We start from the raw sequence: 26,896 nt of genomic DNA, 5'->3' as shown, positions 1-26,896 counted from the left end.
TTACCAAGGAATAAAATCACGATAGACAATCCCGACACTTTCTCAGTTTTCAAGGGTCAGGTGCATTCTCAAATAGAACCACGAGATCTTCAATTTCTAGCAAGCAGTTGGGAGGACCTTCAAGCCCAGAGGCCCCTGAAGGGAGGGAGGCGGTTTCCACGGCAACCGGGCCCCAGAGCCGTTGGCTCCCCCGGCTCCCTCCTCCACCTCCTGGTAGCCCAGGGTACCGCCGGACAGCGTCCTCCTGTGCTCCGCGCCCTGATTGGCCGTACAGGCCGCGAGCTGATTGGCTGCGGCGAAGCCTCGCGGGCCGGTGGCTATGGAGGCGGCGGCGGTTGATGGTTGACCGTTGGCACCGGGGTAGGGGTCGCCGCTCGGGCGATCTGCTCAAACCCAACCGGAGTGCGTGGCCTGCTGACGTTCGGCCTGGACCCCGCGGGCGAGACCTAGTTGGACTCCGCCATGCCGGCCGGGAGTAACGATCCGGATGGCGTCCTCAGCTATCAGGTAGGGCCCCGCCTCCCGCCCCTCCCAGGGGCTCAGCCTCCTCATCCTCTGCCCACCCTCCTTTCTCTGCCCCCGAGCCGGGGCTTCGCAGGCCACTCCCTGAGGGCGAGGGGAGGCCAGCCCGCGACACCAGGGGGCGCTCCGGGCGGTCGGGGATCGGGCCCGGGCTGCGAGAGGGTGACCTTGGGCCAAACCGGGAGCCGCATCCTTTGCGTGGCCAGCTGAGGAGCCCTGACGGCCCGCGGCCGGTGACCTCTGTTCTGCTCAGGTCCTCCTTGCTGGGAAAGAGGCTGGCTTCTGGCCTCGCGTCCTGCTGGAACGTGGGAGAAAGGATAGCCAGGGACCTTGCTCTGGTGGGGCAGGTCTCTTTGTGTTTTATTAATGGGGCTTTCTGGTTCCTTACTGGCTCAGAGGAAGAGCTGGAAAAGACTGGAGGCTGGGACCAAACGCTCAGCCTTGTTCGTGTGCATAAAACTCCCTATATTCCATGGCACAGACGGGCTGACAAGTTCTGGATAGCGAAGTGGACAGAGGCTGGAAAAGTGCTGAGGGGTCAGGAACAGGTGTTTACTTAAAGAAATGAAAAAACAGGTTTAAGAAACTGATAACTGTTGGGGTGGCTAATGTAAGGTAAAGCATTGGACTGGGCGTCAGAGACTGTAGGTTCAAATCTACACCGCCTCACATGGGCTTTGTGACCTTGAGTAAGTCACTTGCCTCTTTGAATCACATTTCCCCATCTCGTAAAATAGGGAAAAGAATACCTGCTTTGCTTACTTCACAGGGTGGTTTTGAGAACTAAATGAGCAGCTGTTTGGGAAGGGGCTTTGTGAAGTGATGTGGCAACCAGTATAGGAGAGATAACTCATTGACTTCTCACTCCCCCCTTTTCTGTGCCCATCAGGTGATGATATGCTTATTGATCTGCAAAGAGATATTGAAAGGAGGTCAGATACATAGTGGAGGGCTGTGAAGAGAATGATGGACCTACTCAGAAGGATGACAGGTCTTGAAACAAGGGCCACATTGATGTCAGGATAAACAGACAGAGAAAACTCTTCTTTGAGTTTGTAGCAAAATGGGTATCATTGGCTCACTCCTCTTTTGGCAATAGTTTGCTACTAGGTGATCCATAATTCCTTTTGCTTGCTCAATCAAAAAAGGAACAATATCTGTGATTTTGGGAAATCCTTCCATATTTAATACTCCTAAGGTCTACAAAGAATATATTCAGCAAAAAAAAAAAAAAATTAAAAAAAAAAAAAAGAATATATTCAGCTTATGTTTGTGATACAGTGATGGGCAAAAATAGGCAATGTTCTTGCCCTGCTGGAGTTTCCCATTTAGTGTGTGTGTATAATCATCTTAATCAAACAGTCACACAAATAAATGTATTATTATAAACTGTGGTGAGTGCTTAGAAAGAAAGATATGCAGTGCTGTGAATGTGTATCACAATGGTTCCAGCTTTGGTCTCAGATCAGAGATTTTGCTAAGGAAGAAAATTTGGGCAAAGATCTAAAGAATAAGTGTCAACTGAGGGAAGAGGGTGATCAAAGGGCTTTGGAGACAAAGAGAACAGCAGAGGGGGCCCATTGGGTTCAAAGATCTGAAAGAAGGCCAGAGTGGCTGGAGCCACAGGGAGCAAAGAGGTGAATGGTGTGAGATGTACTCCAGGGTCATAGCATACAGAGAGCAGGAGAGAGAGGAGCCAGAGAGAGAATGAGAGCCGATGAGATTATGATCAGATTCTCCTCCGGAAAGATTTTCTGGCTGCAGTGGGGAGAACAGGCTGGAACGAACGTGGGGAGACAGTGTCCTTAATATGCAGAATGTGTTCCAGTTGTATTGTCAGGATCATAATAACCCCCAGGCTTCTGTTGGTGCTCTGTGAAACTGATAATTCCTGAGTGCTTCTGGGGTAGGACAGAAAGTAATTATATCTTTTACATCTAGTTCATGAAACTCGTGGGTGGTGGGGTGAGGAGAGAGAAAAAAACAGGATGGGAACAGCAAGACCTTGTAAAGGCTGAGTCAGGTGATGGGCAAATGGGTACTTGAGATAAGATACAGGGGGGAAAAGAAATGAGGATAGAAAGAGGAAAGGAAATGGAGGTAATTTGGGGGAAACAAGTCAATCAACTGAAAATTACCAACAAAACCTCCTGTATGCCAGCTGAGCTGTGTGGAGGGGAGATGGACCTTGCAAAGTGAGCTGGTTGTGTACTCGATATAAACAGAAATTGCAGGCATCACATCTACATACCGTGTGCTTAGGCTGTTTCCTCTGGTTTGGACTACTGTGCTGACCCCTGACAGGTCCCTCCGCTTTCTCTCCTGCTTTTCCTTCTACAGTCCACTTATCCTGTGGCAGCTAGAGAGAGCTTTTAAAAACACAAACAAGATGATGTCATATCCTATCTTGAAACTCTTCAGTGGCTTTCCAGTGCATTTTATTTTTTTATTTTTTCCTTTCTTTTTAAAAAATTTTTTTTTTCATTTATTTTTATTAGTTGGAGGCTAATTACTTTACAACCCAGTGCATTTTAGAATACAATCCAAACACCTTATCATGGCCTCCCAAATTTCATCATGACCAGGGCCTTGCCCACCTTCCCTGATAGCCTTTCCTACTCTCTCACCATGCACCCCTGCATTGGCTCTCTTTCTCTTTCTTCAGTACAACCAGCTCCTCATTCTACAAGAGCTTTGTTCTTGTTGTTCTTGTGGATTTTCTTCTACCCAAATCTTCTCGTGACTCAACTCAGATGTCACCTCCTCAGAGTAGCTGTCCTTGGTCTCCACTCACAGTTACTCTCTTTCATATGATTCTGCTTTAGTTTTTATTCATTTATTTTTGTCATACCATGTAGCATATGGGATCTTAATTTCCTGCCCAGGGATTGGAACCCGTGACTCCTGCATTAGGAGTGCGGAGTCTTAACCACTGGACCACCAGGGAAGCCCCTGATTCTGCTTTACTTTCTTAATAGCACATATGACTTATATGATATGGTCTTGTTTATTATCTTTTTAAATAGAAGCATTATGACAGGATGGACTGGGCAGAAAATCTTTTTGTCTACACAGTGCCTGGAATAAAGTTGATGTTCTGAGTGAGGGAATGACTTTCCTGTATCCACAGCCAGTGTGCCTCTTCTTAAGGAGCTCATGGTCTTGTCAGTATTAGCCCAGAGTCTGAGATGACCATTGCTTTATTACATTCCCCATTTAAAAGTCACCCATTTCTGCTATTGTGTCTTTGCTCAGGTGTTCTAGCTGGAAAACTTCCCCTCTCCTATCTGCCTAGAATATTCCATTTTAATCTTTAAGGTCTGGCTCTGTATCAGTGGGCTTCCCAGGTGGCTCAGTGGGTAAGGAATCTGCCTGTAATGCTGGAGACGCAGGAGACTTGGGTTTAATCCCTGGGTCAGGAAGATCCCCTGGAGGAGGGCATGGCAACCCACTCCAGTATTCTTTCCTGGAGAATCCCACGGCCAGAGGAGCCTGGTGGGCTACAGTCCATAGGGTCACAAAGAGTTGGCACAACTAAGCATGCATGAGCACTGTATCACTATCAGAATTTCACTTAGTCTTTTCTGCTCACAACACTCACGAAGTCATATTACTTCTTCCACCCCTTACTTGTGAAATCTACATGTTCATCTCTGCTGCTACCCTGCCAGCTCCTTGTGAGGTTGTTTCTGTAAGTTAACTCACGTGAGTGCATGCCATGTGCCAGGCACTGCGCCTAGTGCTTTCCATGCGGTGTCTCAAGTCTTTCAATAACCATGAGATTTACATGCCCTTCTTATCCTTATTTTCCAAATGAGGAAACCAGGAGGTTAAGTAACTTCTAATAAGTGGCAGAGCCGACCCTCTCCACAGAATGTGCCCTTAGTCTACATGACCATAACTTGTGCCTCTGGCGCCTAGACTGGTGCCTGGTTCAGAGTGAGCACTTGAACATGTTTGGGAAGATATGTGTGGCAAGGTGTACAAAGGATATATTAGAGTGAGAAGAGCTGGGATGATGGAGGACAGATAAGTGGCTGCTGGTAGAATTTAGAATGAGTTAATGAAGGCCTGAATTATTGAATTTTGATGAGATCTCTGAAGGTGTTGGGTTCTTAAAGGGCATGATAAGAGTGGAAGAAGATCAGACAGCTTGAGGGAGAATCTCTAGTTTGGAGTGGAACAAGGGACATCTGTAGCTTCAAATTCTTCCAATCAGCACTTTCAGAATCGAGCAGAATTTCTGGAAGAGAAGGCTACAGAGGTTGAAACTGTCAGCACATGAGCCAAGTGGTGCTGGGAATCTCAGGGAGGCTCAGAGAGGGCTCAAATGGTAAAGGGAGGTGCAAGTGAATTAGGGCAATTACCAAGGCTTTTATGTGAATCAGGCCAGCTCAGACTGGGAAATTTTGTAGAAATCTTCAGAATAACAAATCCTGGTGAATGGGTGATAATTGGGAAACTTGGCAGATGGCAAGAGAGGCACAGTTCATGTTTAAAGTGGACCTGGAAAAACTCTCAGGCCTGGTGGCCCTGGCCCGTGTTGGTGCATGTCTACTGAGTGAATGCATGCATGTCTCTGTAGAGAGCTGGGGACTTCTGGGTGTCATGGTCAGTTCATGGGAAGCAATCAGCACGTATTTGCTGAATGTTGTTGAGCAGAAGTATCAACCACAGCAGCTTCTCTCACTGCCTTGCAGTGTACATACCGTCTGCACGCCTCCAGCCTCTCCCACCTCACACTAGCTCTTCCTTTCCTGTGTGGGAATTGAGGGACACATGAACATTCTCTTTACCTGGTGCTATCAGCTCTACTGGGGAACTTCAGTAGGAGAGGTGTGGGCTTTCCTGCCAAGCAGAGAATTGAGGTAGGCTGGGGATACAATTCAGGTTGCAAATTTACTTTCTTGTGAACTTGTAGATAATTGTCTTTGCTCATGGTTTGCCTTGGCAGGGTGGACAAGGCTCTCAATTAAGCCTATCACAATGGTAATCAGAACACAGAAAAGCAACATGTTTATTCTAAATCTGCTGCTAGGTAACAGCAACAAATCCGAGATAATGGAGAGGTTGGTTGTTTCCCATAAGGTAGTAACAGGTTTACCCTAATCTTGCTAGTTAGAAAGCCATGATGTATGTATTCGTGTCTGTTGCTGCCCTAACAAACGACCACACATTTATTGGCTTAGAACAACACAAACTGAGTATCTTACAGTTCTGTACTTCAGATTTCCATCATGAGTCTCACTGGGATAAAATCAAAGTGTTGGCGAGGCTGTGTTTCTTTCTGGAGGCTCTGTGGGAGAATCTGTCTCTTTAACTTCAGCTTTGTGAGGCTGCCTGCATTCCTTAGCTCACAGTTCCCTCCCTCAGCAGTCAAAACCAGCAACACAGCATCTCTCAGGCCCTGCTTTTGTCATCAGACCTCATTCTCTGGCTCAACTCTCTTATCTCCTTCTTACATTTTAGGGATCCTTGTGGTTACATTGAACCCATGGATAATCCAGATAACGTCCTTATTTTAAGATCCACTGATTAGCGACCCTACTTCCATCTGCACCCTTAATTCCCCATTGCTGTATAAAGCGAAGTATTCTTGGGTTCCAGGGATTAAGATGTGCAAATCCTTTGGGAGCCATTATTCTGCAAGCTGCAATGTGCTTACTAGTAAATTGTACTGAACAGGAGTGACTCCAAGTGGGGTTCAATAAAAAAGAAAAATCACTGAGAAACCAGAGTCACTATGCAATTTGAGGACCCTAGCAGCCTGCTGAAGAGTCAGACTAGGAAACTTGTGGTTGTTCAGGAGCTCATGGCCCCTGAGAGGAGGACCACAACAGCTGCATACAACCTCATGGAACCCCCTTTTCTTACTATCTATTGTCTGCATCCAGTGAGGAAGTCAAACTGAGGGCATTAGAGAGTTGAGGATCTCAGGGTCAGATTCAGTGATGGGGTCTACAAGGAGTCAGAATTCATAAGCTTTCTGGACAAAAAGGAAGTCGAGAGTGAAAAGATGGAGAACTGTATTGGAACTCTGGTCAGTAAAGGGAGTGTGAAGTATAAGGTTTTAAGAAGATAACAATGTGACAATCTTAAGCTGTTTTCACTGTGGACATTGATCCATGATAGGTGACTTGAGCTCTCTAAAATGACCAGGTTCTTTGCTTTTGGCGATGTTAGTATATGATGTTAATACATTATAGTATATAATGTTAATACAGAGAGACTTGAGTTGGAATTCTTCCTGTCTCAGCCCTTGTGAGATCTTCCTTAGCCTTGATTTAGGACTGTTGTGAGGGTTGAGATGATATATGTAAAGCACAATGCTAGGTATACAGTCAGTTCAGTTCAGTTCGGTCGCTCAGTCGTGTCCGACTCTTTGCGACCCCATGAATCACAGCATGCCAGGCCTCCCTGTCCATCACCAACTCCTGGAGTTTACTCAAACCCATGTCAGTGTTCTGTAAATATTTGTTTCTAATATTAATTATAGAAACTCACCTTGCTGATTAGAAACCCTGAAAGTCAATTCTGTGTTTGATTTAAAAATGGTTGTGTATCAGAACTCAATCAACCCTTGACTCTTATTGTTGTTGGGCGGGTGGGGTAGGAGGCTGTTATCTGAAAACATTGGATAAAAGATGAAAGGGGTCTTTGAAGGTGAAAGGGTCTGAGGCTGACTGCAGGAGAGGAAGCAGAGCTGAGTTTGGCAGGACTGCCACCTCGCAGGACCAGAGTGGAGCCACAGGGAGGGGTCAGGGAGAGGGCTCAAGGTGGGCTCCACTGCCTGCTGCAGCCTTTGTGGTTGCTTCAGGGATCTGGGGCCCTTATGTACGGCTCAGCCCCGCCTCTGCCTTTTAATTTGCCCATTAACTGTAAGTGAGAAGCTGGTCTGCTACTCAGCTATAATTCATTCATTTTTCAAGGCTCATAACAATGCTTTCTTTCTCACAACGTGCCTTGCAATTTCAATGTTTTAATGTGTATTTAACCCTGTTAGTTCCTTTTATCTTACTTAATCCTTCGGGTAGGCACCCACATCAATTCACATTTACATTGTGAGTCATGGTCATGAGTCAGGAAGATGTACAGAAACCGGGTCGTTTCTCTAGTTCACCCTTCTTTCCCTCCCCTCCTCCTTTGCTTTTTCTCCTAAACTTATACAATGTGGTTCTCATGATGCTAATATTTTCTGAGTCACAAGCACCCCTGAGAATCTGATGAAAGCTATGGAATCTCTCCTAAGAAAAATACACACTTGCACCTAATCCTCTGAGGCCCATTCATAGGAATCCTGGAAATTCATGATTAAGAAATCCTCTCTGCCTTAAATAAGGACAGTATCAGAGGTTCATACTAATCAAATGGTGAGGAATCTTCAGTAAGCACAGACAACTGAGACTTGATGTTCCTTTATTTTCATGTTTAATGATTTTAAGCAAAGCTTAATATGTTTGAAATTTATCCAACATTTTAAGGATATTCCAAAGTAGAGAGACTTGAAAAATGAATCATCGTGTATCCCATGACCTGGCTTCAACAATGAACAGACAGCCTATCTTATTTCATCTATGTCTCTACCCAGTCTCCAAATCCCAGACATTGTATCATTTCATCAGTAAAAACTTAAGTATGTATTACTAAAGATTAAGGACCCTTTTTCTCTTTTTATGACATGACCACCATATCAGAATACGGGCATACCTTGGAGATACTGCTGGTTCAATTCCAGACCACCACAATAAAGTGGCTACTGTAAAGCAAGTTGCACAAATTTTCTGGTTTCTCAGTGCATATAAAAGCTATGTTTATATTCTCCTGTAATCTATTAAGTGTGCAATAGCATTATATCTAAAAAATGTACATACCTTAATTAAAAAATACTTTATTGCTGAAAAATGCTATCCATCATTTGAGCCTTTAGCAAGTCATAATGTTTTTGCTAGCAGAGAGTCTTGCCTTGATGTGGATGGCTGCCTATGGGTCAGGGCAGTGGTTGCTGAAGGTTGGGATGACTGTTGCAGTTGCTTAAAATAAGACAACAGTGAAGTTTGCCACATCCATTGATTCTTCCTTCCAGGAACAATTTTTCTGTAGCATGCAATGCAGTTTGATAGCATTTTACCCACAGTAGAACTTTCAAAATTGGAGCCACTCCTCTCAAGCCCTGCTACTGCTTTATCAACTAAGTTTATGTAATATTCTAAATTCTTTGTTGTCATTTCAACAGCATCTTCCCAGCATCTTTACCAGGAGTAGATTCCATCTCAAGAAGCCACTTTCTTTGCTAATTCATAAGAAGCAACTCCTTATCTGTTCAAGTTTCATTGTGAGGTTCTAGCAATCCAGTCCCATCTTCAGGCTCCACTTCTGATTCTAGTTTTCTTGCGATTTCCACCACATCCACAGTTACTTCCTCCTCTGAAGTCTTGAACCCCTTAAGGCTTCATCCATGAGGGTTGGGATCAACCTCCTCCAAACTCCTGTTCATATTGATATTTTGACCTCTTCCCCATGAATCATGAATGTTCTTAATGGCATCTAGGATGGTGACTCCTTTCCAGAAGATTTTCAATTTACTTTGCCCATACCCATCAGAGAAATCACTCTCCATAGGCACTACATACATTATGAAATATATTCTTAAATAATATGACTTGAAAATTGAAATGACTCCTTGATCCATGGGCTACAGAGTGGATGTTGTATTGTTAGCAGGCATGAAAGCAACATGTCGTTGTACATCTTCATTAGAGCTCTTGGGTGACAAAGGGCATTGTCAGTGAGCAATAATATTTTGAAAGGAATCTTTTTTTCTGAGCAATAGATCTCAACAGTGCTTGGCTGATGGTGTTTGACAGTAGTTCTGTTTTCTTTGGTAAGACACAGAAGGTGCATGAACATTTATTCAGTGACTTTAGACTGTGATTAACCAAGCTAAATTAAAGTAACAAACAAGTTGATTTTCAACCTGAATTTCTCAGCTGATTGACCTTGCTCTGTACAGTTTGCTTTTATAGTCTTAGAGTCAAGAAATCAATCACCCCTCCCTCCCCCACTTCCTCCAGATTCTGTGTTCTGTGCTGTGTCAGGCGTCTCTGAACAGTATTAAGCGTTATGATTAGTTGGCCCCTGTCCTCTGGATTTTTACAAACCTGTGGGGAAGCCAACATGAAAAATTATTCATGTATATATATATGGGTATACATGTATGTGACGTTTTATGAGGAAACATATGATGATATGAGAAAGTTTGGAAAACTAACAAATATTCATTTATCAAAATATATTGGATACTATAATTAAAAAGACACATGTACCCCAATGTTCATTGCAGCACTATTTACAATAGTTAGGACAGGGAAGCAACTTAGATGTCCATTGACAGATGAATGGATAAAGAAGTTGTGGTACATGTATATACAGTGGAATATTACTTAGCCATAAAAAGGAACCCACTTGAGGCAGTTCTAGTGGATAAACCTAAAGCCTGTTATACAGAGCGATGTACATCAGAAAGAGAAAAATGAATATTGTATGTGAATGCATATTGTGCAATCTAGAAAAATGGTACTGATGAACCTATTTGCAGGGCAGAAATAGAGATGCAGACATAGAGAACAGACTTGTGAACACAGTGGGGGGAGGAGGGAGAGGGTGGGATAAATTGAGAGAATAACAATAAAACATATACATCACCATATGTAAAATAGATAGCTAATGAGAAGTTGCCCAACCTGGTAATTTATGACAACTTAGAGGGGTGGAATGGGGTGGGGGGTGGGAGGGAGGTTCAAGAGAGAGGGGTTGTATGTATGCTTACAAGTGATTCATGTTGTTTGGCAGAAACCAGCACACCATTGTACAGCAAGTATCCTCCAATTAAAAATAAATTTAAAAAATGTATTGGATACTTACCACACACTGGACATGGTACTAGGTGCTAGGTCATGGTGCTAGGTGGTCAACAAAAGACACAGTACCTACCCTGTTGGAACTTACCGGAGTGCAGGCTCCTTACAGTGGTAAATGACTGTGTTAGGCTCTGGGAGAATAAAAAGATGAAAATACAAGGCTCCTGCTATCAGGGAATTCACAAATAATAAGTAAGTCTGAAATAAAGATGAGTTTTTTTCCACCAAGAAGTTATTCTTCAGAAAGGAATTGACTTTTTGTGAACACCTTTACCACTTAGGTGGAAATGATACTGACATGCTCTGGAAAATTGACTCAAAGCATCTATGGTATTGAGGAAGACACTGATGTTAAAGATGTATTGAAGGTTGTGAATAACATTATTTTATAAAATGTGAGAAAAGTAGTGTTTCTAAGTTAGCTGCTATTTTATATATCTATAATTGCTCAATTTTATTGGTAAATATTTTAGTACGAGTACTAAAAGATTAAGATTCTTTTAAAAAATAACCATAGTGTCACCTAAAAGAAAAAATAACAATTTGCGAAAATAACTCTTTGCGACCCTGTGAACTGTATGGCCTATAGTTTGCCAGGCTCCTCTGTCCATGGGATTCTCCAGGCAAGAATACTGGAGTGGGTTGCCGTTTCCTCCTCCAGGGGATCTTCCCAAACCAGGGTTGGAACCCAGGTCTCTTGCATTGTAGGCAGATTCTTAACCGTCTGAACCACCAGGGAAGTCCCAAAAGGTAAAGATTATTTAAAAAATAAGCATAGTACCACCTAAGGAGAAAATAACAATTTCCTTAATGTCATGAAAGAAAAACTTCCAGTTGTCTCAAATGTCATATTCTTAAAAAATATTTTATCAATAACTAATAAGTTATTTTGGTTAGTTTGTTTAAATCAAGAGTCAAATTAAGCCCACACATTGTGATTGGTTTGTTGTCTCTTTTGACCTATTGGTTTTAGGTTCCTCTGTCTCTGTCTCTTTGTCTTCTTGCAATTATTTATTTAAAAATATTTTTATTTATTAAAAAAAGATGGTGGGGAGAGGGTTTATTCTATAGCTGTAGAGTTTCCCACAGTCTGGATTTTGCTGAATATATTCCTGTGGTGTTGTTTTTCCATGGAACAGTGTTTCTTTGTATTTTCGGGAAATTGATTTTTGGGTGTAGCGTCTTGATCAGATTCAGGAACAATTTATTTGGTAAGATTACCTCATGGGTGGTGATAAGGTCTCCCATTAGGAGGCATAGTGTCTGGTTGTCTCTTTTTGTGGTGTTAGTGGCCTTGAAAATCAATGCAGTCCATTAGGGATTGTAAAATGGCAATGTCCTAATGCTAGCATTCTTTTTTCATTTATTCTTTTCTATAATAGGAAACTTCTCTCATCTACTCTATGGTATCACTCTAAGGTACAATTTATATAGGAAAGCCAGGATGAATTTTTACGAGTTTGCAAAATAATGAATTGGTTTGCTAGTATTGGGGCTTCCCTCATGGCTCAGCTAGTAAAGAATCTGCCTGCAATGCAGGAGACCTGGGTTCGATCCTGGGTTGGGAAGATCCCCTGGAGAAGGAAACGGCTATCCTCTTCAGTATTCTGACCTGGAGAATTCCATGGACTGCATAGTCCATGGGGTCTCAAAGAGTCGGACATGACTGAGCGACTTTCACTTGCTAGTATTGTGCTTCCCTGGAGGCTTACATGATAAAAGAGTCTGCCTGCAGTGCAGGAGACCTGGGTTGGGTCCCTGGGTCGGGAAGATTCCCAGGAGGAGAGAACGGCAACCCACTCCATTATTCTTGCCTGGAGAGTCTCTTGGACAGAGAAGCCTGGTGGGCTACAGTCTGTGGCGTTACAAAGAGTCAGACACGAATGAGTGACTAACACTTTCACTTCACTTTTTCACTTGCTACTGTCATCCTCCAATGTTGACCAGTTAACTAATTTTTAAAGTGACATGGTGAGCTCATGGATTCAAACATATTTGATATAGTCAATCTGTTACAGTTATCACCCTTACTGATGCTCAGATTGTCCTGTGTTAGTAAGTGCCCTGTCTTAAGTTGGACCTTGTATCCTTTTGACATAAACCTAGTTGTCTTTGAGTGTCTTTTAGCACAAAATGGTATTTTAAGAGACCACAGTCTAGGTGCTAATGATTCTTATTGCTACCGACTGATAATTTTTTCTAGACATTTTTTCTGGACAGAGCTAGGAAATAGAAATTTATTAATTTGAAAATATTTAAAGTTATAAATATATCATATATATATTCTTGTTGATACTTCCAATTCAAATTCAGGACTATATAGTTTTTACTTAACTTCTGCCTTACAACTGTATCTCCTTTCACCCCTGCTGAGAACCCCAGGTCTTAGTCACACTGAGAGCGCCAGGGTAAGTTCACATAATCATTTACTGTATTTCACAGTACAGAACAGTCTCCAAAAAATAACACCAACACTGTAACCAACAATATGACAACTAAAAAGCAGTTTCAGATCTTTTCAAATTCTTTTTGTCCTTAGGGTATATGTCACTAAGGATGTTCAGTCAGTTTATTATGTTTTAAATTTATTTGGAATAATTTCTCTTAGAATAGTTATGCCATCGATTTGGCATTTATTTCCATTTTCTGGGAACTGTTTTTTAAATTTTTGTTTTTTTTTTTAATAAATTAATTTTGTTTTAAAATTTTCAATGTAAGTCATCTTCGAAGAAGTTTATTTTCTATCCTTGTCTTCTTTACCCCATTGCCTCCTTCCTCTGTAGGAACTACTTAAAAATATCCCTTATGGCTTATTCTTCCTTTATATGTTTTTTAAGTATAAGCAGATATTTTTGTTCCAACACCCTTTCTTAGCTAAAAGCAAATTAAACAGTTTTCTCCACCTTCCTTTTTATTTTTTAAAACATAGGGGACATAGATTATGACTATAAAATAGTAAAATTGAACCTAAAGCTGGAATGTTGAGCAGGATGGAAGGATGGTGAGGATTTGGTGTGTTGGAGAGTTGGAGACGAGCCTGTTAGATGACCAGACAGTGTGAGCAAAGACATGAAGATGGGAATGTGTGTGCTGCCCATGGGGTCAGAGAACCTGGCTGGAGTTGCAGGTTTGGTAGAAGAAATTGACTGGCAGGGAAATTAGCTAAGATCTTTTTTGAAATAATTCCAGATCTGGTAAGGGTCTTAATAAGGTGTAGATGCCATTACATTTATTCTTTTAAAAAAAATTTACTGAACACCTCCTATGTGAAAAATCCATCGGGTGTTGGGGAAACCATGGTGAGGAAGACAGATATGGTCCCTTCCTAAGAAGCAGAGAGATTTCATTTCTAAGGAGAAATACAGTGTACTTTGGGGGCATATAAAAGGAGGGTAGTCAGGAAAGGCTTCTAAGGAAGTACTTTTAGGCTGAGATTGGGATGATGAATAAGTGTTAGCTCCTGGTGATAGAGGTGGGCTTAGCAGGGAGAGGGGGATAGTTCTAGGCTCAGGGAAGAATGTGAGTGTGATTCCAGAACTCAAAAAAATGTCCACTGTGACTGAAAGGGCAGGAGAGTGGGCGATAGAGAGGATGAGAGTTGAGAGTGAACCTGAGAGAATTGCAAAGGAGGACTTGATAAGAAAAGGGAACTGTAAAAAAAAAAAAAAGAAAGAAAAGGGAACTGTTTCCTGGGAGGTATACAATGGGTACTCAATACATTTAATGGATGAACAAGTTTGAAATTTCAAATGTGGGCTAAGAAATCCTGGAGCCGAGGAGCCATGGGTAGGAGTAGGTAAATGAGCACAGGATGTTATTTTAGAAGGAAGATTCATTGGGTTTTAGACACATGGATCTTGAGGCATGGCATCCCAGTGGCTTGCCAAATACTGAGCCTCATAGCTTCAGTATGCTGTTGAAATTGCAAGACTCAAGCATGGGAAACAAAAGGTACAGTGCTCATCCTTGGGAATTATGGTTGGAGGAAGGAGATGAGCCTTAGAATGGGGCAGAGGAGCAGGATGGAGTATTTCATGAACAAGAGTGGTAAATAGGCTTCATGCTGCAGAGAGGTCAAGGAGACCAACACTCTTTTTGGCCATGCCATGCAGCTTGTAAGATGTTAGGTCCCCAACCAGGGATTGAACCTGGGCCCTTGGCAGTGAGAGTACAGAGTCCTAACCACTGGACCACCAGGGAATCCCCTCAAAGAGACCAGCTTATACCAAATGAGGCAATGTGGTTGACACCACTTGCAAAATTCCAATACATTGTGCAGACTTATGGGTAGAGTATGGAGGTGGGAAAGACATGGGATCCATAGTTACAAGACCTCAGCTCAATCCTACTTCTGCCTTTTACCATGTTTCTGACCTTGGGCAATAATTAAAGTTTTCCGGGTCTCAGGCTGTTTATTTATGAAATGAGAAAGAGTGGCTGCCATGTTTGCATCTCAGAGTTATTGTGAGGTTCAAATTGAAAATATCTGTAAACCATTGGGTTTTCCCCTTCAGTGTTGCATAAAGGGTAAGGCAAACACACAGTACTTGAATGAAAGTTTGAATGAATGTATGAGTATTACTGTGGCTACTAATTTATGTTTCAACAGAGACCAGATGAAGAAGCTGTGGTGGATCAGGGTGGGACCAGCACAATTCTCAACATCCACTATGAGAAGGAAGAGTTGGAAGGTAAGCCCTGCTGTTACGTGTACTGAGGGAAATCAGTGAGAGGCAGTCTGGTGGGGGAGGAGCAGCTTTGCTCTCAGGAGACCTGGGCTGGAGTCCTAACTCTGGCTCATTAGCTGTGAGACCTTGGGGGAAAATCACTTTATTTCCCTTAGCCTCAATTTCCTCATCTCTTAAACAAAAGTAGACATAATACTACCTGTCTTACTGTTAGAATCTAGTAAGACAGCTAGTGAGACAGTGCTTTGAGTACAGTAAAGTCCAATGTAAGTACTAATAAATGACCTATTCCTTGAGAATGTGAAGCACTCAGATCAGCTTATTGATTCTTGATGATTGCTTAGAATCAGTAAGCAAAAATTACAGATCTGTATAAAACACAAACACAAATCTATACGAAAGAAATAAAATACAAATAGTTTTAAAAACTCAGTTTAAACATAAAACCTTATTTTTATCCCATTTCCAATGTTTGCTTTTCCCTTTAATACCCATTTCTGTCTGGTGTTTTCATCTAAAGAAGAGGGAACACACACATACACCTGTAGTATATTTGCTGAGGGTCCACAGCACAGAGCTGTATAAAAACCCACTGAAGTGGAAGGGAAGGAAGAGGCATTTTATTTTATTTTATTTTTTTTTTGGAAGAGGCATTTTAATTGACCTGTTCCGTCCATCTGTCTCTCTGTCAAGGCTCTTCTCCCCTCCCCACCCCCAACTCCCCACATGACCATCGTGTGCTGTCCTTCTGCTTTCCTTTTTCCCACAGAGCCTAGTGTCCTGATAATGCTGGTGATGCTCAGTTCTATTAAAGAAAGGCTTGTGTCCACGATAACCTTAACACGAACCCACATTTGGCTCAAAAGCCTTTGTGAAATCTCTATAGCATCTCCTGCAACGTTGAAGGCTATGATACAGCAACTTTCTAATGATTGAGACAGCATGTGAAATGTTCTCTCTGTACTGCTTGTTCCCGTGCTGGTTTTTTTTTTTTTTTCATCAAAGTTGTACAATCCCCAGAGAAAACTTGTCCTTTGGTTGGGAGAGTCAAAGCTGCAGAGGCTGACTCAGCCTCTGGGTCTGTTACCATGAGAATTTCTGTGGGTGGCTCCGTGGAGGTCAGTGGCGTTCAGATGTATCAAGATCAAGCTTCCCAAGTTATTTTGACCAGATGGAAGAGGAGCCAGTGTGGCTTTCAGCAGTTGGAAGAAAGAGCAAGAAAGAAGGGTGTGGAGGTGGGAGGCGAACATTTGTTGAATACCCCTGGTGTGATAAGCATTTGATTAGGCACTTCTTTGTCTTTTTTTTTTTTTTTTTTTACTTCTTTGTCTTTTTAATTTTCACAGCAATCAAGGCAGGTAGCTATCATCCCCATTTTACATGGTGGGGAAACTTCTCAGGCTCTGAGCAGGTAAGACTGGGATGGAATTCTGCTCTTTCCACTCTATCATACTACCTGCAAAGGAGGACCATACTCAGAGTTAACCACCCAACCTCAACATCCTGCTCCACATGTGAACATTTTTATGTATTGCCCCTCCCCTTCTTCTGCCTTGTTAATCCTATTACCTCTCTATCCTCTCACTGTCCTGTGGGAGTACTATCACTTTTAGTTTAGTTGTCTGAGCCCACTAGACCTTTGCCCTCAGCTAGAAGTTAACCATTTATGAATACTCTTCTCTACTTGGGAGTAGAATAATTAGCCTGGACAAACTCTCTTGGGTCCCAAGGACTGAGTTCCGTCACAGAGATCAGCTGAGTAACTGGCAGTAGGAGCATCTTCTCAAGATAACATCATCTATTCCTTACACAGTCTCTACATTTGCCTGTAAAAAAGGCCATATGTGATGATGGCATTGCTAGGAGATAGTGTACAAGGAAACAGTCGTTTACACATAGACCATTTTGAAAATGAGAATCTTATTTACATTGGCACTTTAGAAAAAAGCACTATAGGCAAATGGAGGACAAATAGTGCCTACTCCTCAGGCCTGATATGGTTCTTGAGTAACTCTGGAGAGAAGAGGAAGTTGTAATACGCTGTAGGATTGACCATGCTGTGGGCTCCCAGGGCATCCATAGCTCAGTAAGGCTGTGCTTAGGCAGGTGCTGTCTCTAGAAGACACGGAATAAAATCAGTTCTGCTGTGATGGAAGACAAGTAAACTGTTCTAATTGTATTCTAGTTCGCCATGCTACAAGGTTCTGTGGCTGCAGATAAATCTCTGGGTCTTCCTTCCCCTTTGTTCTACGCCCTTGACACCACCTAACATAAACCATGTTCAGAACTACTTCTGAAATGTAATCTCTGGACATTGTTAGAGACTTTTGTAAACGTGAGGGTTGTTTTTTTCTTTTTTTGCATAAATTAACTCCATCAGCAGGAGAAGGTGCACTAAACCGTTACATTGTATGTGTGCTCAGTTGTGTCTGACTCTGCGACTCTAGGACTGTAGCCCACCAGACTCCTCTGTCCATGGACTATTCTTGAAAAGAATACTGGAGTGGGTTGCCATTTCCTCCTCCAGGGGATCTTCCTGACCCAGGGATAGAGCACATGTCTCTTGTGTCTCCTGCATTGGCAGGCAGATTTTTTTTTTTTTTTACCACTGTGCCACCTGGGAAGCCTTTGCTTTATATATATATATATGAAGAGTTAAAAGCAAACATTAGGACAAATTTCCAAAGAGAAACTCAAAAAGAGCAATAGTGCATGATTTCTTCAGTGGACTCTCCCAGTCCCAGAGGAACATAGAGCAGTGGCTTTATTGAGAGAAATGGCTTTTTCCATCTTTTCTGGCAGATCATTGTTCCTGATTAGCTACTAGACTAATGAATCCTAGAGTGAGTTTGGTACCTTCTAATAAGTTTTTAACAGAGGTAAGAGCCATTTGGCCTTAGTTATAAGTTGGGAAAAAAGGGGGGCTTGCAAGTGCTCCACATGTTATACGTTCCCTGCCATAACTGACTTTGACTCAACCTGGAGCCCAGAAAATAGGGCACCCATCAGTGTGCTAAGGCGGTCTGTGCTTTGTGCGCATGCTCCATGAACAGCGCACTCAGCATGCACTCAGCTTCCGACAGCCCAGACTCCATCCGCAGGGTGGGCTCGCTCCTATCATGCTCTGCAAGATTCAGTTCCAGTTCACTAATGATTGCTCTCTGTATGTGTGTACATACTTATTTAAAAAGTAAACTCTACAATGACATCTCCTAGTAAGTTTTATTAAATGAATACTTGTATTTGCACACAGTCCCTAGAGAGTAGGTTTGACAATAACTGGAAGAAAGACTGGGAAAAAGGCGGAATTGGCTAAGTAGGTAGATGAGGGGGACGAAGACTGTGTAGGTAGGAGAGCAGTTGAGAGGCCAGTGAAGTGACCACGGGATTAGTTTAGGTTTAGTGAAGTCCCTGGCAGAATCCCATTAGATGGACTGGACTTTGTTGCTGCTGCATTCATTTCCCAGTGTCCATTTGTTTGTCATTGTTTCTGATTTCACTCAGAATATCTGAGTCCCTGTTACTGAGTCTCCAGCCTAGAAACTGATGTCTGGTTTTCTGATAGCCATTTGTTTGTTCTTAGCTCTGACCACTGCTGGGTTTTGTTTTCATTTTTGCCTGTCTCTCTGGTGTTTTCAAAAGCACGTGCTGTGGCTGGCTAATATTTGTGGGAACTGATTGGACCAAAAATACTTCTTAGAGGAAAAATCTTCCTTAGTAACTCTTTGCAAAAGTCCCGTATATAGGAACTCTTCCTGGATTGAGCTTTCCATTCCTAGGTTGGTTAGGACCTTCTCAATCATCTCATGCCCTGGTGAGTATTTCATCCACTCTAAGCACATTCACTTTGGTTGCATGTTCCTTTTGTGGCCCTTTTCAGATACTGTGTTGTGTTATATAAGGAATTCTGAGAGGAAGAAGGTCTGATCTGGGACTTTATTTCTTTTTTTGCTTTTTAAAATTTTTTAAATTATGAAAATATGATAACACATTTATAGTAGACTTAGACAATATAGAACAAGGTTACCTATAGTTCCACTATATATTATAATTATTTTTTTAGTAGATAAATTAAGATTTTTACTTGGAGTTTCAATATCAAACTCTCAAAAGTTAATAGAATCAATATGCAGAGAAGTAGAAGGAGAGAGTAGACCTGAAAAGCACTGCGAACCATTTCAACGTAATTAAGATTTATACAATTTCCACACAACAGTAGGATACAAATTCTATTCAAATTCCCATAGACTATAAACTATGAGAGACTACTGGAACATATCAGGGACATAAAACCAAGTGCAAAAATTTGATGGCATAAAGGTAATAAAATAATACAGAGTCTGTTCTCTTATCACTGTGGAAGTATGTTAGAGATCAATATCAAGAGATATTTGAAAATAGTATCCTAACATAAGATACCAGGTCACCTCAGCTGTCTGACTCCAACCAGTGGTGATTCCTGCGGCCTGGCCAAAGTCAGGCCACAGGGAACTTTCTTCCCTGGAACTCGTGCCAGTGGTATCTCAAGGAAGAGGGGTAAGTAGGAGCCATTGTTCACTCTCCGGCTTGCTTATGCTTTTACTAATACCTGTGCCCTTATGGCAAGTTCTCTATTGTCAGTTGGAGAAGGGAAAGCAACCACAAGCCTTGTTTACAGATGGTTTCAGTTGCTATGCTGGGGTCACCGGTCTTGGCAAGTGGAGATGTACTGTTCCTCTCATTTCAGAGAGGAACAGAGGAATTTGTAAATTACTTAATATTTTTTTCAATAAAATGTTTATGTTGGAAAAGAAAAAAAAAGATATTTGAAAATAACCCACATATTTTCAGGTGCAGTGTTACATTTACCAGAGATCTTTGACTTAGTCATTGAAAGGTTCAATACAGTTAGAAGACTGGAAAAACATAGAGGGTGATTGCAGAGAAGAAAACATTTAAAAGAGAAATTAATATCAAAATGAGAAATTAACATCAAAGATACTTTTAAAATACCATGTATTTGGAAATTATATGTCTACTTTTAAATGATGAGTGTATCTAAGGAGCCATAACAAGGAAATAGTAAATATTTGTAATAGAATAAAAATGAAAAGAGAATTTACCAGAATTTGTTGCATGCTGCTGAAGCTGTTCAATACAATCAAATACAATGTGGAGTCTTGAATAAGTTATGAAAACAAATAATGGACACTAGCATAAATTTTTTTTGAAATTTGAACAAAATCTATACTTTAGTTAATAATACTGTGTCACATGTTAATTTCCTGTTTTTTAACACATAGTATTTCTTTATATTCTCAGAATTGGATTAGCAGTTTCAAGCTTCATTCAAATTTTTTTAAAAAGATCACTAAGATAAAAAGTTTTCTAGACTTTTAGCAGTAATACTAGATGCCAAAATACTTGGAACTATATCAAGTTTTGAGTGAATATAAGTTAGAAATCTAGCATTCTATTCATACTAAGTCAAACGAGTGGAATCAAAATGTCATAAATTTTTTAGCTAGGAAAAAATTCCCAAGTTTTCTAAAATATATGTATTATACATACTATATATGTATATATACAAAAGATTTTCTATTACATTTGATAAAGATTTGAGAGAGAACATTAAAAAAAAAGAAGAGATGGAGAAATTGGAAAACAAACTAAATGAAGTGGGGACACTGAATGAATATGAAATAGAAAAAGTAAAACAATATAGACAAAAATGAAAGATAATCATATAGTCCAGTTGTTTTTTTTCTTCTTTTTAAAATTTAATTAATTTATTTTAATTGGAGGCTAATTACTTTACAATATTATAGTGGTTTCTGCCATACATTGACATGAATCAGCCATGGGTGTACATGTGTCCCCCATCCTGAACCCCTCTCCCACCTCCCTCCCCATCCCATCCCTTAGGGTTGTCCCAGTACCCCGGCTTTGAGTGCCCTGTTTCATGCATTGAACTTGGACTGGTGATCTGTTTCACATATGGTAATGTACATGTTGCAATGCTATTCTCTCAAATCATCCTATCCTCGCCTTCTCCCACAAAGTCCAAAAGTCTGTTCTTTATATCTGTGTCTCTTTTGCTGTCTCACATATAGGGTCATCGTTACCATCTTTTTAAATTCCATATATATGCGTTAATATACTGTATTGGTGTTTTTCTTTCTGACCTACTTCACTCTGTATAATAGGTTCCAGTTTCATCCACCTCATTAAAACTGATTCAAATGCATTCTTTTTAATAGCTGAGTAATATTCCATTGTGTATATGTACCACAGCTTTCTTATCCATTCGTCTGCCGATGGACATCTAGATTGCTTCTATGTCCTAGCTACTGTAAACAGTGCTGTGATGAACACTGGAGTCCAGTTGTTTTTAAATATGGCTGCTCATTAGAAACGCATCTGGAACTTTGGAGAAAAAAAGCAATACCTGGTTATTTGTATTCTTCAAAAAATTCCAAGATAATTCTGATATGCATCTGGATTTTAAAAAGTGATTACAGGTTTTTCTTTTAAATGGTAGCATTAGTGATATAGAATTCTATTATTTTCTGTTGACCAATCATGATTAAACAGTATTGTGAATAATAGTTACATAATCACAATAGTAAAAGATGTTTATCAGTTTTCACAATAGTCAGATAAAAGATAATTATAATTGCAAGTCATAATGGAAACATGATTAACCTAACAATATAAAATAATTACATACAATTTGAGGGGTTAAGCAGCGTGATGTGGTAAGTGAAAGTGCATGCATGGACACGTTTTCATCCACCCAGCCAGTTTATGTCTTTTGGTTGGTGCATTTAATTCATTTACATTTAAGGTAATTATTAATGTGTGATCCTATTACCAATTTCTTAATTGTTTTGGGTTTATTTTCTGTAGGTCTTTTCTTTCTCTTGTGTTTCCTGCCTAGAGAAGTTCCTTTAGCATATGTTGTAAAGCTGGTTTGGTGGTGCTGAATTCTCTTAACTTTTGCTTGTCTGGAAAGCTTTTGATTTCTCCATCAAATCTGAGTGAGAGTCTTGCTGGGTAGAGTATTCTTGGTTGTAGGTTCTTCTCTTTCATCACTTTAATACATCATGCCATTCCCTTCTGGCTTGTAGAGTTTCTGTTGAGAAATCAGCTAATAGCCTTATGAGAGTTCCCTTGTATGTTCTTTTTTTTTTTTTTTTAATTTTTTTATTAGTTGGAGGCTAATTACTTCACAACATTTCAGTGGGTTTTGTCATACATTGATATGAATCAGCCATAGATTTACACTTATTCCCCATCCCGATCCCCCCTCCCACCTCCCTCTCCACCCGATTCCTCTGGGTCTTCCCAGTGTACCAGGCCCGAGCACTTGTCTCATGCATCCCACCTGGGCTGGTGATCTGTTTCACCATAGATAGTATACATGCTTTTCTTTTGAAACATCCCACAGTTCCCTTGTATGTTATTTGTCATTTTTCCCTTGTTGCTTTTAATATTTTATCTTTGTTTTTAATTTTTGTCAGTTTTATTACTATGCGTCTCGATATATTCCTCCTTGGATTTATCCTGCCTGGGACTCTTCTCTGCGCTTCCTGGTCTTGGTTGACTTTTTCTTTCCCATTCAGGGACATTTTCAACTATTATCTCTTCATATATTTTCTCAGGTCCTTTCTTTCTCTCTGTTCTTTCTGCATGCTAAGTCGCTAGTTGTGTCCAACTCTTTGTGACCTTATGGACTATAGCCCGCCAGCCTCCTTTGTCCATGGGATTGGGTTGCCATGCCCTCCTCCAGGGGATCTTCCTGACCCAGGGACTGAATCCATGTTTCATATGTCTCTTGCATTGGCAGGCATGTTCTTTACCACAGTACCACTGGGGAAGCCTGGGACACCCATAATGTGGGACTTTTTTATTGGTTGATTGATTAATTTTTGGCTGTCCTGCATGGGCTTTTCTCTGGTAGTGGTGACTGGGGGCTGCTCTCTAGCTGCTGTGTGCAAGCTTCTCGTTGCAGTGGCTTCTCTTGTTGTGGAGCATAGGCACAGGCTTCAGTAGTTGCAGTTCCTGGGCTATAGAGCATAGGCTCAATAGTTGTGGCACATGATCTAGTTGCTCTGAGGCATGCGAGATCTTCCTGACCCAGGGATTGAACCCATGTCCCCTGCATTGGTAGGCAGATTTTTTTTACCACTGAGCCACCAGAGAAGCCCTACCCTGGGACTTTGAGGAGCTTGCAGATGAATAGTGGGAGAAAAACTGATAGATACCTAACTTTAATGCAAGACACGAGATAAGTACATAAGGGAATGCTAGCCAAGGACTTTGGGGATTTACAGGAAGGAGGCAGGCACATCTGATCGAGGGGATCAGCAAAAATACCAAGGAGGAAGATGTATTTGCAATGAGTCTTGAAGGAGTGAGCCAAGTCAGCGTCTGGAAGGCACTGGCACATTTTTGGAATAGCAGTTTGGTATAGATGGAAACCAGTGTGAGGTGAGGGTAGGAGCATCAGCTGAGGCCATGAGAAGGAGACAAGAGTCAAAACCAGGCTGTTCTGTTGTTGGGGTAGATGCAGAAGGTATATATCTCTAGATTTTTTCCCCAAGAACATTTATTCATTGTGGGCATATATGGAATTTCCATTTTGATTTTTCTTGAGCTGATCACTCAGTTCTTTTAGAGAGCTTTCCCTTTCTTTCCCTACTGAATGTATAATTTGTTCTAGAGGAAGAAAAGATTAGAAAGGAGGCTGGGGCCCCTGCGTGCTGGAGCATAAGGGTCCTGATTGTGGGAGTGAGCCAGGATCAGAGCAGTGCTTCAGGAGGGCTTGTTTGTAGGACTGAATTGGTAGGGGAGACAGGAAGGAGGCCCCTGCTGTTGTCAAAATGGGAGGAGAAAAGACTTGATCTAATCTGTGGATGATCATAATCTGTGGGATGGAATGCTGAGGATCAAGGTGGAAATACAAGGTAACACTGAGGTTTCCAGCCTGGAAAGTTGAGAGAATGGTGATGCCATGGACAGAAAAATATAAGAAATGAGTATGAGCCTGATTTGAGATGGAGGACAGTGAGTTTGCTTTGGAACATGTTGACTTACCAGAGATAAACATTTGTGGGTCATTTGTGGAAGGAAACTTTGAAGTCAGAGAGTAAATATCACTAAAAAGAGAGAAGAAAGGGACAGAAACCTGGAGAACCTTCCTTCAGTGGATTGTGGAAGGGCTGGAGAGGCAGTCAGAGGAGTGCAAGTGAGCCAGGGAAGGCAGTGGTACAAGTGTTGGGGAGCCCAGACCACCATGGGGAGGAAGTCATTAGAGATTGGGATGATGTCTGGAGCCTGGTGGGCTCTCCAGGAAGTCTTTTGAATTGAGTTGAGAGAGACATAATATGATAGACATAGTGGTTTAGTGGACTTTAGTGTCCCTAATGAAGGCAATCAGTGGAGAGCAGCCACATGCAGAGGCTATGGAGCAAGGAGATGGTGAGGAAAGGGAGCTAGATCAATAGACTGTTCTTGAACATGACCTGATGGAGGAACTTGGAAGAGTAGCACTTTAATGGGAACATTTCTTTTTTTAATTTATTTTTACTTTAAAACTTTATTTTTATTGAATGAAAGAATCTTTAAATTCTGTAGTGCTTTACAGTTTTCAAAACTTTCACACACATGATTCCATATAATCCCATAATAACCCCTTTCCCCCCTACTCCTATATTGCTTCCCTCCCACCACCCCCACTGGTAACTACTTGTTTGTTCTTTATATCTGTGAGCCTGCTTCTTTTTTGTTTTATTCACTAGTTTGTTGTATTTTTTAGATTCCACATAGAAGTATTGTATAGTATTTGTCTTTCTCTAGCTCGTTTCACTTCGCATAATGCTCTCCAAGTTCATCCATATTGCTGCAAATGGCAAAATGCCATTCTTGTTTATGGCTGAGTAGTATTCCATTGTATGTACATACACCACGTCATCTTTATCCATTCCTCATATGATGGACACTTAGGTTGCTTCCATACCTTGGTAATTGTAAATAATGCTGCTATGAACATTGGGACACATGTTTCTTTTCAAATGAGTGTTTTGTGGGTTTTTTTTAAATATATATACCCAGGAGTAGAATTGTTGGATCATATGGTGGCAGGAACATTTCTTTATTAGGTTAAGAGAGACTTGAGAAGCCCAGGGAAGGGATGGATGGAAAGGAGGGACTGAGGATAACAACCCAGCAGGATGGGAGGTGATACTCATTAACCTGCAAAGAGGGGGGGCTGGGGGAGGAAAGTGAGCCAGGCTGAGAATGTGGGAGTTCACAGGACAGAACCTGTCTTTTCAGTACCGCATGAAGTGAGGTCACCTGCTCAGAGGGAGGAAGTGTGGGTAAGCTTGTGGATGTGAAGACAGTGACAAAAGCTCCTGTGGGAGAAGATGTGCAGAGGCAGCCTGAGATCAAGAGTCAAGCAGCAGTAACTGGGCAGAAATGGGGCAAGGTCACAGCCCCGTGTGTCAGGCATAGCATCCTTACAGTTGCTGGTTCTGGGCCCCAGGCTGGGCAGGAAGGCCAGGGGAATCAGGTGGAGATGAGAGAGGCCTGGAAGTCAGGAACAGAACAAAATAAGGTTTATGGATGGGATGGGAGAGTAGAAAGGAGGAACTAGAGAGGAATGCTATGGGATCACTTATTTTCTTGTATTCTTCTCTTTTTGTAAAATATGTAATATCTCTCCTTTATGCTCCCAGCCTTATACCCCTTATGATTTATAACTAGCCTCTCACTGCTATTCTAGATGGTGTATTCTCCAGCACAGAAAAAATAAAATGGAAACTGATCCTAGAATGTACTGGCTGCTAAAATTGATTCCAGGCATTGTGTTAAGCATTTTACATACATTATCTTATTTACTGCTCACAAAAATCTTCTGAGTTTAAAGAATAAGCTTCAATATTCCTTGTTAAAGACAGTCACAGAGAGATTAGATAACTTGTTCAGGTCACATGGCAAGTGAATGGTGAAATCAAGTTTTGGACCCAGGCAGGTTGACTTGAGCACTTAATCATTTTCCCAAATGACTTCCGTGCCAAGACTTGCTATAGGTGTCCTGGTGTGACCATATCACGTTTTACCAAGTGCTCAAATTGTCTTGTAGTGGCAACTACTAGCTTTTGTTTTTGTCCCTATAGTTTGCAAATCATGTTCGCACACATAATTTCCTTTGATCTTCACAACCCTCCTGTGAGGTTTGGAGCCATGAACAGAATGGAGACCTTCAACTTGCCCATCTCTACAGATTCAGTCCTGGAGGTCTTTGGAAGTTTTGTCATTACAGAGTTGTAACTTTTTCTTTTTCTTCTCCCCTCTTAAATACACTAGCCTCCTTTTCTTAAAGGAGTTCTCTCTTCAGACCTTCCGCTTCTTTTCAGGCCATAGGACTCTGTACGTGGGGGTCCGGATGCCACTGGGCCGGCAGAGCCATCGGCACCACCGAACGCATGGTCAGAAGCACCGGAGAAGAGCACGGGGCAAGGGAGCCAGCCAGGGGGAGGAAGGCCCAGAGGCCCTGGCCCACGGTAACACCTCGGGAGGGCGGGCGGGTGGGTGTCCTCAGCTGGGAGGCCCCATGAGACTGAGGGGATGTGGAATGGACATCCAGCAGGTAGCCTTTCCTGCTTGCTTCAAAGAAGAAGAAATGTCTCTGAGAATCAAAAGTATCTGCCTGAAAACTTCACCATTCAGGCCCCCCAAATCAATGCCATAGAAGGTGAAATCATTTGCTGGAGAATTAGCTAT

General features: G+C 41.6%; 1 protein-coding gene and 1 non-coding gene across 2 annotated transcripts in view; one reads left to right on the top strand and one right to left on the bottom strand.

The window, feature by feature from the left end:
* The first annotated feature begins 297 nt into the window (after nt 1-297).
* The window catches only part of SLC4A8 (solute carrier family 4 member 8), an 80,253-nt gene continuing 53,654 nt past the window's right edge, over nt 298-26,896 (top strand). Inside the window, exons 1-3 of the mRNA XM_043883947.1 lie at nt 298-507; nt 15,049-15,130; nt 26,530-26,676. Of these exons, the coding sequence (XP_043739882.1) occupies nt 463-507; nt 15,049-15,130; nt 26,530-26,676 (274 nt within the window). The 5' untranslated portion in view covers nt 298-462. The remainder of the gene's footprint in view (nt 508-15,048; nt 15,131-26,529; nt 26,677-26,896) is intronic.
* Nucleotides 14,567-14,639, bottom strand: TRNAE-CUC. Its single transcript has one exon. It is a non-coding gene; the product is annotated as a tRNA-Glu (tRNA).

Source organism: Cervus elaphus, chromosome 3 (genome assembly GCF_910594005.1).
Source record: "Cervus elaphus chromosome 3, mCerEla1.1, whole genome shotgun sequence".
NCBI classification, from domain to species: Eukaryota; Metazoa; Chordata; class Mammalia; order Artiodactyla; family Cervidae; genus Cervus; species Cervus elaphus.
Note: the sequence above shows the minus strand (reverse complement) of the source record. Positions and strands in the feature narration are given on the sequence as shown.